Below are 12,370 nucleotides of genomic sequence, written 5' to 3'. Positions count from 1 at the left end.
TTTGCCTGGCCTCTTTCAACCAAAACCTGTAGACCCACCAAGTCCTAAGCAATTTACCATGGAAACACTGAAAACATCCTTAATATGGGAGGGGGGAAGATGGTTCCAATCTTTGGTAATACTGGGAATACTCTGTTCTGCTGTTCTAATCAGAGGAAGAACATGTGCAGTTCTCATTAAGCCTTTTCCCAGCCCTTTGGATATTCTCCAAGGTAGCAGGGATGGTCCCAGCCTTGGGATTCATCTAATCCAGAGGCACATTGCTGCAGGATAACAGGGATGGTCCCAGCCTTGGGATCCATCTAATCCAGAGGCACATTGCTCCCAAGGGAGCAGGGATGATCCCAGCCATGAGATCCATTTAATCCAGAGGCACATTGCTCCCAAGGGAGCAGGGATGGTCCCAGCCATAGGATGTGTTTAATCCAGAGGCACATTGCTGCAGGATAACAGGGATGGTCCCAGCCATGGGATGTGTTTAATCCAGAGGCACATTGCTGCAGGATAACAGGGATGGTCCCAGCCATGGGATGTGTTTAATCCAGAGGCACATTGCTGCAGGATAACAGGGATGGTCCCAGCTATGGGATGTGTTTAATCCAGAGGCACATTGCTCCCTGCTCCTTGCCAGGCAGTTGGGATCCTCAGCCTGCACCTCTGCAGAAGTATCTGACCTTCCAGGTGCTCTGACCTAAACTTTGAGCTCATCTATTTACATAGTTCCTTTTGTTATTTTTTACTAATCAACAACTTGGGGTACTTTGTGTCATTTCCACGTTGTGTGTTTGGAAAGTGTCGTCAGTGTTTGCCTAAAAGTCTGAGTTCAGTTTGTGTTTTCATGGGAGTTAATATTTAAAATGCTCAGTTGTAGGACTTGAGCAGCACTGAACAGCAAAATGATTGAAGGATGAAGGAATCTCCTTCACCATCATAGTATTGCCTTCTTTCACCTGTTCTTTTTATAGAGAGCTGTGCTCTTTAATTCTCAATAATAAATCAAATTTGTGCATTTGTAGATATTTAGTAAGTAGTGACTTAGAGGTTAAAATCATTTTGTTCTATATGTTTGTGCATAAATATTAATGAATAAATCTCTAAAAGGAGCCTCACTTGGCTGTGGAAGCTGCATTTTGTATCTGGTTTCCACAGAGGTGGGAAATAAGTATTAACTGTCACTTTTCTTTTTTGCCAGCTTCTGGTTATTGAAACTCAGCCAATTAAGTGACTGTACAAGACAGTAATGATTTGATTTTTGTCATTGACTTTTTTTAGCTGAATTACTTAACAAGCCACCAGACTTTGGGTTATATTCCAACAAGTTTGCAGATTTTTGTTCCTTGTGGTTTTTTTAACGGACAGTGACCAGGATTCACAAACAAATATGGGAAAAGTGTAGTTGTGTGTATCAAGCAATAAAAGCAGATTCATGCCCTTGAACATCAAATTCTTTGGACTAGAAATTGGCAGGTGTCCCAGTCTGTATCAGTACAGAGAGACTGGACAGGAAAAAACAAACACAAACCAAGGAGCAACAGTGAAGGGGAAAAGTGTATGATAGGAAATTGTTAATTAAGATGATTACCTGCCATAAAAATCCAGTCGTTTATTGTACTTGATTTGCCAGCAAGTTGAAAGTACATTAAATGGTGTTCTCAGGAGCATCCTAGATGAAATAACACACTGATTGTGGCTTCAAAACCCCTTTCCAGCCTCATTTTTTGTATCTGTATTGTTTTCAGTGTATCTTCAGTTCTTCTGGTTGGTGGTGTTGGTTCCAGAGCTTAAATTTAGGTAACAAAACTTGGAAAATGTTGCCCATCTTTTTGAAAGAAAAGGTGAAATGCACAATAAAATCACTTTGAATTGAAGTCCATGAAGGAACAATGTTGTTACGTTTCTGAGCACCTGGAGTAGAAACCCAGTTTATTTCTCGTTCCAAATAAGCTTTTTGGACAATTCTGCTGGGCATCACATTGGTTCACACTTGAATGTAATTTATGGTGGTGTGAAAACAAATTGCATGGAAATGAGGATGGAGGTCAGAGCTGGGCTGAACTTTGGTGTCAGTTCTGGGTTTATTCAGTTAATTTGTACAATGACAACCACAGTGAGTGTCTTGTCCCTCCCACTGTCTAATCTGTGAAAAAAAAAATGCAAAAAAAGAAATAAGTTAGGTAGAAAATGAGTAGCTTTGGTTTCTGGATCCAGGGTAATGCAGGGGTGATTTTTGGCCGTTAGAGTTGGGGTGGCAACACATGAGAGATGAATGATGGGCTTGGGTTGGAGGAACATTGGTTAAACTGAGTTATGGTAAATAGAAACCTGTGGAGTGAAAATAAATGAAGCTTTGTGCTATTTCCTTGATCTGTTTTGCTGTTTTGTCTTTTTTTTTTTTTTCACCAGTGAGGATACAGTCCAAAAATAAGTGCCAGTATCTTGCTACAAAAACTGGAGATTTAATTTTGTCAAAAGCATTAATTTGTGAATTAAAAGCTCTACTCCACACCAGGAGTCTGTGGCAGCATGGACGTGGTTGAGGGTTTGCCTGGGTGACAGAGTCGTGGTACAACCCTGTCCCTGCAGCCCCACCTGTTCCTCCAGACTCTGGTTCAGAGCACAGGAATTTGGGGACATTCTCCATAGTTCTGTGTTTTACCAACTCCCATGCTGACAGCAACACCATATTCCAGTAGCTGAGGCAGGGATTTTAGAAGAATTCAGAAGTACAAGAAAAAAAGTCATTACCCAGCCTAAGAGTTTAATTGGTTCAACTTGGTTTTCAGAAAAAAAAAGTTTGAGTTTTCTTATGTCATTTCTAGTTACTTTTAATGTGAGACCTGTGCCACATAAATGTAGAGATGCTGAACAATTAATATATAAATAAATTAGCAATTATTACTAGCAGAATCCATAATGGCATTCACCCATTTTTGTCAGGTATTTCCAGTTTTTAATGGTTGCTTTGCATGTCTGAACAGAACATGTCCTTCATATTTCTGGGTTTTGGTTGTTTTTTTGTTTTGTTTCAGCATTGAATTATTTGTGACTTAGAGAAAGCTTAAACTGAGTTTAATTTTTTTTTTTTTGTTACTGCAGCTGTGGACTTGGTATTTTCAAAAAGGCTTGGAATCACTTTTGAATCTTTTCCCTTTAAACTGCAAATTAATTTTCCTTCGAAAACTCTAGGTTTCTGAAAAGCATCTGCAGCATAAGTTTCATGGATAACTGAGGAATTCTGCATTAGTGTCATCTTGTAGGAGTGGTATCTAGCTTTTAAAGGAGTTTTAAATTAATCCCAATTAAATAACACTGGCATAATAATGATGGCATTTACAAAGGGAGATGCTAAATGATACATAAGGGAGATGCTAAATATAACTACTGAGTAGTAGTGTTTGTTTGAGACTACAGCTTTAAATTAGAGCAACCCCACCACCAGTTCTCACTTGTGTGCTCTGAAATGTAAATTGGTCAAATTTTGAACTCTTAATAATTTGAAATTGCTGGGTCTTAATGATGTTTTTCTTTCTTTCTTTTTTTTTTTTTTTCCTGCAGCTAAATGGCCTTAAAATGGCAGATGAGCCTATGGAAGAAGGTGAACCCTATTCCTACCATGTAAGTGTTTGATTCCTGCTCACTTCAGCCACTCATTAGCATGACCTCCTGTTGCAGCAGAATTGATGCATTCCCTGCTCTTCAGAATCTTCTGAACCCATCATTTCATTTGAACCATATCTGAGGAGACTCTAAGTCTCAAAGATGGCTTTGGAAATTAGTACCTAGGTAGGGACTATTGTAAATGCCTTGTTTGGGAAACTCTGCTGCACGAGGCAGAGCTTCGTGTGCTGGAGGGAGCATTTGTGCATCTCTCAAGCTCAGAAATACCCAGGCCAACCTGGGGCCTTTCATACAGACTGGTGAATGCTGCTCTTGCTGCAATCACTTGTTCTGCCTTTGTAGTTTTTAGTGGAGCTGCTGTACCTTCAGCTCAAAGGGACTTAATTCTGCTTTTTTAGAGCAGAATGAATGTGGACACCAGTGTGTTCATTGTGCTTTATGGAGAAATATCCCAGGTAAGCCCCTCTTGAGGTGCATTTTGCCCGGTGCTTGTTTAGGAGATGCTGAAGTTGAGTGTTCTGTGTGTGGCTAAACTAAAATTCAGGCTCATCCTGTGTGTGGTGAAATGCCTGACTGCCCATGGACACATTGGCCAGCATTTCTCAGCACACTCCTCCTTGGATTTTTGAGCAGGGTCACAAAGGTATTCCAGAGAGCCCCTGGCAGTGCCCAAGGCCAGCCTGGGACAGTGGGAGGTGTCCCTGCCATGGCAGGGGTGGCACTGGATGGGCTTTAGGGCCCCTCCAACCCAAACCAGCCTGGGATTGTGGCATAAATCGATTTTGTCACCAGCTGTAACCACTGCTTTGTGGTACAGTAACAACATTTATAAGGAAGAGATTTGGAGAATGAAGTCTTGGGCACAGACCCACGTGGTGCCTGGACAGTTCCTGGTGTGGAGTGGGTAAATCAAGTGTCAGAGTGGTCTCACATGTAGCAAAGAAAGGAGCAGTGGATTATCTGAGTTTTCTACTGCTCTAGAACGAGGATGAGGAGGTTGCTGAGCTCTGGAGCCACATTCCAGGGATCTGTGGCAAAGCCAGGACTGATCCTGGTGTTTGCTTTGGCTCCCTGGCTCCTGGTGAACCTGCTGGGAGCAGAGAAGAGTTGAGTTCCCTCTTGTGCAAGGCCGCTGGGTGGGAGCTGGTGCCTCAGCTTGGAAAGAAATTTGCTGCTTAAAATGAGATAACCAAATTTGTAGTTCGTGGAGGACAAAGTAGAAATGAAAATGAAAGTGGCTTGGAGCTGCTCAGCTCTGTGTGCTCACTCCTTGGTGGTGATGAAAAGGTCTCTCACACCTCAGTCATGCCAATTTTTAGTACCTTAATAATAGTTAAGTAAGTGAAATTATATAGACATCTTTTGTGAAGATAAAACACTTTATATAAAAAAAACCCCTCATTTAATCCATCTCAAGTTAGTCTTTATTTGCATGGAAAACATTTCTCTCCTGAGTTCACATTTAGAAATCCTCTCAGTCTCCTCAGCAACCACGTGTGATGTCACAGGCTAATGGCTCGAGGTGGGTGATAAACACAGGAGAGGCTGAACTCTTAAAGAGCTTTTCTCATGCAAAGTTTCACGGTGTTAGGGAATACAAATTAGGATGGTGAAGAAAAAAGGCTTCTAACTAGAATATTTACATATTTCATAGGAAGAAGCAGCCATTAAGTCTGTTGTACAACTTGGTGTGTAATTAGACAACTTGCTGCTTTCATCTGTCATCAGATGACTTCGAAATGCTGCTGTTCTTACTTGCCTTAAATTAGGCATGTGTTTAAAAAGTAAAGGAAAATGGAAAGATAGGTGTATCTGTCCTCTGAGTGCATCAATGACAGTCACCAAGGGGGATGGATGAGGGGAAGTTGGGATTTTACAGTGTGTGATCAGTGTGTGATGGGGGTTTGTGACCAAAGAGGGAAATAAAGTGCCTTGGTTGTGAATTATAGAATTCACTTTGTTTTCCAGCAGTGTCTGGTGTTCATACCCACCTTGTGTGGGAAGCAGGCAGGACAAACAGGCCTTTCCCAGAAGGAGGATGAAATCAGAGAGGGGAGGGGAAAGGACTGGTGTGCTCTAACAGCTGGACTGCAGTTTGGGAATATACCAAGATGTTTGTTTGAACTCTCTTTCCCCCTCTGGACGAGCAAAGCAATTAAGGCAGAAGCAATTAATGCAGTGTGATGATTGCTTCTTTTTTTTCTTTAATTACTGCAGCATGTACAAATTCAGATGAGCAGATTCCTACTCTGAATTTCTGGGTAAAACCAGAATTTGATCCAGGTGTATGAACTGTGGTATGAACTGTGACAAAGCTGATTGATTGGAAGTTTTAATGCAGAGTTCTGGGCAGTAAGTTCACCTGACTACAGAATGATGTTATTTCCAAAACTGTTTCATCAGTGCCCAGGTCCTTTCCTGGTGCTGTTTGCACTTCTCATGGAGGGGCTGTAACTCACAGGAGGTTGGTAGGGTGCTTTTCTGGTCTCTGCTGTGAGAAGCTTTCAAAATGAGGCCAGAAGAGAGGATAGGAAACAGCTGATAATCATTTGATGCCCCAAAAGTGAAGTCATGCAAATCAGATGGGATTTTAACTTGTGATTTTGTTGTGTACAAGAACTTTATTGATCTTCTTGCTAGGGCTGAGGAGGGTGGTGCTCCTTTTCCACCTGCAAACTGAGGTTGCTGTTGTGGGCCTCAGTTTTTAATTCCAAGGGTGCTTATTTTGACACCTTGCTTGTTTTGGCTCTCAGAAACTTCTCTTACACCATAAAAGCTGCAATCCATCATGGGATTTGGATCATCAGGAATGTTTGTCTTTTCACAACTGGGGCTGCTGTGCCCTGCTTTGCTAAAGATGAGAGGCACATGAGACAGTCAGGAGAACATTAAATCACTCACCTAGCTCAGAATTACCCTCAGCTGTCTGAAGGAGGTCCCCACACAGGATAATCTTCTCAGGAGCTCTGCACCCCAGAGCTGTTTCTTCTCTTGGATGCAAGAATTCTCAGAGTCCTTAAGATGACTCATCTCTTATTTATGGTCTTCAAATGCTGCCTGTTCCTCCAGCTACAAATGGATGACCAGAGTTATTATTTGCTGCTGTGAAAAGCAATAATTACCCCAAATGATGAAATTCAATTTGGCTTTCATTAAGACTTATTTCAGGAAGGGGGAAAGATGAGAAGAGTAATCACTGGGAAAACTAAAGCTGCTAAGCAGAGGTGAAGCTCAGAAGTCTTGGTTTAAAAATCTGGGCTTTTATTCCTTTCATGTAAAGTAATCCAGCTTTTCTGTAGTTGAAATATTTATGGCAAAAGGAAATGAGCATTCTTTGAGAATTTTTCTTCAGTTTAGAAATTTTAGATGCATCTGTTTAAGAAAAGATAGATGGGAAAATTCTTCATTTGAACAGTTTTTTTCTTTAAACCTTATTAGAATTTTAAATATTTTACTAAAATAAAACTAAACAAAGAAAAATCCAGGTATTTACATGCACTTTTAACAAGACTTAGTTACTGCAGGCCTGCTCACTGTTGTATTTTGTTTGCTTTGAAATCACAGGATGAAGGAAGTGTGAAAGAAATTCCTATTACACATCATGTGAAAGAAGGATGTGAGAAAGCAGACCCAGCACAGTTTGAACTACTTAAGGTTCTTGGACAGGGATCATTTGGAAAGGTAAGATGATAAACTTGTTCCATAGACCTGTCCAGACATTCCAGGGAAACAGACAGGCCAGCAGAGTTGCTGGGAATGTTTGAAAATGTGTTGAGTAATGGAATCCTTTCCCAGCCTTGCTCCAGAGCCATGGACAGAACCTTCTGAAGGAAATGCTGGTTTGTCTTCTGGTGATGGGACTTGACATGCTGAGGATGTTTGGCTTTTTTCAAGACACAAAACCTGTATTTATGTAGCTACAGAAGAGTCGATTGTGGCAGTTGGGAGCTTAACCTGAAATACATTTCCCAGCTGATTTACTTTTTCTAGTTTGCTGTATTTACCAAGTGATCTCCAGCTAAAAGACACTAATTATTCAAATGGCACAGAGAAGAAATATGGCAGGGTTTTTGTTACAATATTTTCCTTTTGTAAAGTGCCACTGGGTGTCACTTTGCAGAAATGAAGTTGAAAATCTGATCTCTGTTACTGTGTTTCAACACAGTAGTTGAAATATTAATCCTAGTGTATAGGAAGGTAATTAATTTTTTAAAACCAGTTTCAAACTACATCTTTTGCAACATCTGAAGCAGTCAATCAGCTTTACATTTGTTCCTGTTCTTTTGCTGATTCTGTGTGTGTCTCTAGGCAGGAACAAACCTCTGCATAAAATACAGTGAGAGAGGAAGAAATCGACATTAGGGAGGCATTCTGTGCATGAAGTGATCGTGTAGAGAACAGACTTGAAATATTTCTTAGTATTTTGAGGTTGCAGAAACATTTCTTTACCTGATAATGTTGATTGCCAATTCCCTCACACGCTTCTCACTGTAGGAGCCTGAAAAGGCTCCATATATTTATTACTCCTGATTTGAGATGCCTGGAGCCACCTGAGGGTTCAGCACATCAGGCACAGCCAGCCCTACCTTAGATTTGGCTTCCCAGAGCTCAGGGTTGTGCCAGCCTCAGGAGGGCTCCTGTTTGGAACCCCAGCAAACTCCAGAGGTGCTCTGGAGCTTTGGAATGTGCACACCTGAGCTCAGAGCTCTTTGTTCTTTCCAGTGAAAAGAGAAAACAAACCAGGAGGGTCAGTGGCTGTTGCCCTCACGGTGTTTTCTCTCCCCAGTTTCTACTCCCAGGGTCCTTCCTTTGGGTTTGGCAAACACCAGGGGGGGTTAAACCTGGAGCCTGCTTTTGACAGGATTTAATCATTCCACAGAAATAAAGGGTTAAACCTGGAGCCTGCCTTTGACATCAGTGCAGGATTTAATCATTCCACAGAAATAAAGGGTTAAACCTGGAGCCTGCCTTTGACATCAGTGCAGGATTTAATCATTCCACAGAAATAAAGGGTTAAACCTGGAGCCTGCCTTTGACATCAGTGCAGGATTTAATCATTCCACAGAAATAAAGGGTTAAACCTGGAGCCTGCCTTTGACATCAGTGCAGGATTTAATCATTCCACAGAAATAAAGGGTTAAACCTGGAGCTTGCCTTTGACATCAGTGCAGGATTTAATCATTCCACAGAAATAAAGAGTTAAACCTGGAGCCTGCCTTTGACATCAGTGCAGGATTTAATCATTCCACAGAAATAAAGGGTTAAACCTGGAGCCTGCCTTTGACATCAGTGCAGGATTTAATCATTCCACAGAAATAAAGAGTAAAACCTCCTGAATTACTGAATTCTCTCCTCATTCTTTGAAGGAGGAAGTGCCTTCTAAAGCAGACATGGAATTCTGGAGGATTTGTCTGCAAATTAAATAAATAGGTGGTGCTTTAGTAGTTTGCAGCTGTTTTGAGTCTTATTAGCTAAAATTTGTAACTTGCACATGAATTCCTTATGTCCTCACAAGTTGTTGATTGTTAAGACTAAAATATTCCCATGTGATTATTATTTAGTATTTTATAATTGTGATTGTATTCATCCACAGCTGTATTCTTAGTTGCTGGTGTTCAAATTACTCCCTTTACTATTTTCTATCACCTTGGCCTATGGGAGAGCACTGTTGTAGGTCAGTTATTGGGCAAAACTTATTAAAACAAAAAGCCAGACAACCTTGAAACATGATATTTTTCTTCTAACCAGAGCTTAAAATAAAAACAACCCCTCTCCCAACCTTGTACAACTTAGTCATAACAGTGCTTGAATTTCTGATTCTAGACTGGAAAATTTGACAAGATCATTGAAAAAAAAATATAATTTCTAGATATAAATAAATGAATTGTAAATGAAAGTCTGGGTAAGGTGAGATCAGAGAGGTAATTGTAGGGAGCTCTTGTCTTTCTCTTGCAACTTGTATGTTGTGGTTTTTTGGTTTTGTAAACATAACTTATTAATTCATAACTAAAAATTGCTATTACAAGAACAGCAATTTAGAAGTAGGAGCACATATCAAACCATTTTGTAAATTGGAAGATCTGGTGGTTAAAAATTAGTGTAGCCCCATGTCTTTGTACTGCAGTGTTTTATCTAATATGCTTTTCTCAGTGTCAAGTTGTATCCCATCTATCTTTAAAACTCTTCTGGAGAGAAAAAGTAGAAAAACCTGTTGGAGTTGCTATTCCAGAGGGAAAGGGTGCTTTGATCTTAAATGGTGAGGTTTCCTTGCTTTCATCTCACCACTTGTACAGAATTCATTAATAAAAATGAATGTTTGATATTTGAGACTTGGGTCTTAAGCCTCAAAAACCTCTTGGGAGGTGGCAGACCAGGCAGAATTGTCATTCTCCAAGAAAGGGATAGAAAGAAACATCTTTCTGTAAGAACTTCTTTGATAAATCAAGAAAGAATCCAAAGTTTCTGGGCAGTGTCATGCTTCAGAGAGCTTGGTGCTTTGCAGCTCTGATCTGATCAAGGAATTTTGCTCTTCTTTTAAAGGTGTGTGCTTGGTGCAGAGCACTGGAAGCTGCCTGACATTAATGGGAGGTTTGCAAATGCTTTGTGAGAGTTTGGGTTTGATTGCCAAGCTTGCAGTGATTTAAAAATGGGCTTTGTATTGCCAGGTCTTCCTCGTGAGGAAGATAATTGGGCCTGATGCTGGGCAGCTTTATGCAATGAAAGTGTTGAAAAAAGCTTCTTTAAAAGGTAGGTTTGTCTTTCAGCTGAGACTTTGGACCATGGAGCTTAGTGCACCTGTATTTAAAAGCTTTTTTTAAATCTTAAATATTTGTCAGTGAGTTCATAACTCTTCTCTGACAGTAGGTTTTATTTTTAGAGTAACTTGTAAGTTCATGTTTAAGTATTATTTTAAATCTGGCCAGGTAGCTTTAATTATGTGGTCAGAAATGTTCTTTCAAAGTTTAAAATTGGATTATTTAATTCTGTTTAGGCTTTTCATTATATGAAAACAAGTTAATTTCATAAACAGTTTTCCTTTTGTCTTTTGTTAAGTCAGAACTCTGCTGTGGTTAAAATTAAGTCATTCCCTTGTTCCAGGAGCCAGAACAATTTAATTCAGTGTTTTGGCTTTCAGGAGACACTTGAATGGGTGCGAGTCCACTGTGTGTAAACAGGGCTTTACTGTTAAAGGGGAAAAAGTAATCTTAAAAATATTTTATATTCAGGACAGAGAGTTAATTCAAAAATTGAAGTTGGGAACGTAGATATGAGCTTTTTTCTTGAAAGCAATATAGATTATCACAAAATTTGGGGATGTGCTGGAAATCCAGTGAAGCAAAAAAGAAAGCTGGGGCAGGCAGGAAACAAACCTGAGTCTTGCTGCCTGAAAGGAGGAGTTTTGTGGGAGACTTTAACATTAAAAAAACAAATCAGGTGATGAGGGAAGAGATTCCTTTAGCCAGCAAAGCCTTTTTGTGTGGTACTAAATGCATTTGTGCCTCACTGTTGTCGTTTCCTCTCCCTCAGTTCGGGACAGAGTCCGGACCAAGATGGAGCGCGACATCCTGGTGGAGGTGAACCACCCGTTCATCGTCAAGCTGCACTATGGTGGGTACACATCCCTGGGCTCTGCCCCCCTTCCTTCCCCTGCCTCGGGGCACAGCTGCTCTTGGTCTCCCTCACTTTTGGAGTGCCCACATGAGGTTCTAGCAACTTGGGAAAATAAAGAAAGGAGTGTAAATACATGGCTGTGGAAGAGTTTTATAGTGGATATTTTCGCCCCCCTATGTCTGGGAGGAACGATGAGGAGGACTCCATCTTATCAGAAGGCTAATTCATTTCTTTTTTATACTATATTATTCTATACTGTATTTCATTACATCTAAATTGAATCTGCCAAGCACTCAACAGCCCAGAATCTCGTGACTGTCAGCCAACAGTCCCAACACACACACACACACCTGGCCCTGACAGGCCAAGGAAACATCATCACTGTGGGTAAACAATCTCCATACTGCATTCTACTTTTGCACAAACACAGGCACAGCAAATGAGATAAGAATTGTTGTTCCTTTCTCTGAGGTTCAGAGAATGTGAATCTCAGGAATATTTTTGCTTTTCTCTGTGAAGAGAAGTGTGGCTACACGTGGTCTTGTAAGAACTTCCTGAATCTTTATGTTCAAGTTCTGCAGAGGTTTTGTACTTTTCATTGATTTAAACCAAACCACAGTAATTGATGTCCTTGCTGCTTCCCTATTTGACAAAGGAGAAATAAAAGAACATTATTTTAATCATTTCTCATGACTAAGATTTCTTCTGTGAAGAAGCAAGGAATCATTCAATAAATTATCTCATGTGCTGAATTATTTCCCTTCCACAAACAACAGTATTGCCTGTGGTTGAAATTTCCTAGTTGTAAAAGCATTCAGATTTGTTTTGTAGCTTTGTCATACAACTATTGATTTTTATTTACTTTTTAAAAATTTTTTTAAGCCTTTCAGACTGAAGGGAAGCTCTATTTAATATTGGATTTTCTCAGGGGAGGAGATGTATTCACACGATTATCCAAAGAGGTAAGTACCTCAAATTTTATCTCCACTCACTCTTAGATAGGGGTTGGGTTTTGTTGGTACAGGCTTGGCTTCTAAACCTGTTTTCCCTCATATTTCTTGTCATAGTGAAGTTTTTAATAACTTTTGGGCTTTCCTTACATATCCTAGGTTCTGTTCTATCCTTAAGAAACCCGAGTGTG

General features: G+C 40.3%; 1 protein-coding gene across 1 annotated transcript in view; it reads left to right on the top strand.

Moving 5' to 3' along the window:
- Nucleotides 1-12,370, top strand: part of RPS6KA6 (ribosomal protein S6 kinase A6) — a 37,016-nt gene that overhangs the window by 4,879 nt on the left and 19,767 nt on the right. The window contains exons 2-6 of the mRNA XM_066559315.1: nucleotides 3,556-3,615; nucleotides 7,183-7,299; nucleotides 10,284-10,365; nucleotides 11,146-11,226; nucleotides 12,112-12,191. Coding sequence (XP_066415412.1) covers nucleotides 3,556-3,615; nucleotides 7,183-7,299; nucleotides 10,284-10,365; nucleotides 11,146-11,226; nucleotides 12,112-12,191 — 420 coding nt within the window. The remainder of the gene's footprint in view (nucleotides 1-3,555; nucleotides 3,616-7,182; nucleotides 7,300-10,283; nucleotides 10,366-11,145; nucleotides 11,227-12,111; nucleotides 12,192-12,370) is intronic.

Source organism: Molothrus aeneus, chromosome 14, assembly GCF_037042795.1.
Source record: "Molothrus aeneus isolate 106 chromosome 14, BPBGC_Maene_1.0, whole genome shotgun sequence".
NCBI lineage: Eukaryota > Metazoa > Chordata > Aves > Passeriformes > Icteridae > Molothrus > Molothrus aeneus.
The sequence above is the reverse complement of the archived record's forward strand: the minus strand, read 5'-3'. Positions and strand labels throughout refer to the sequence as shown.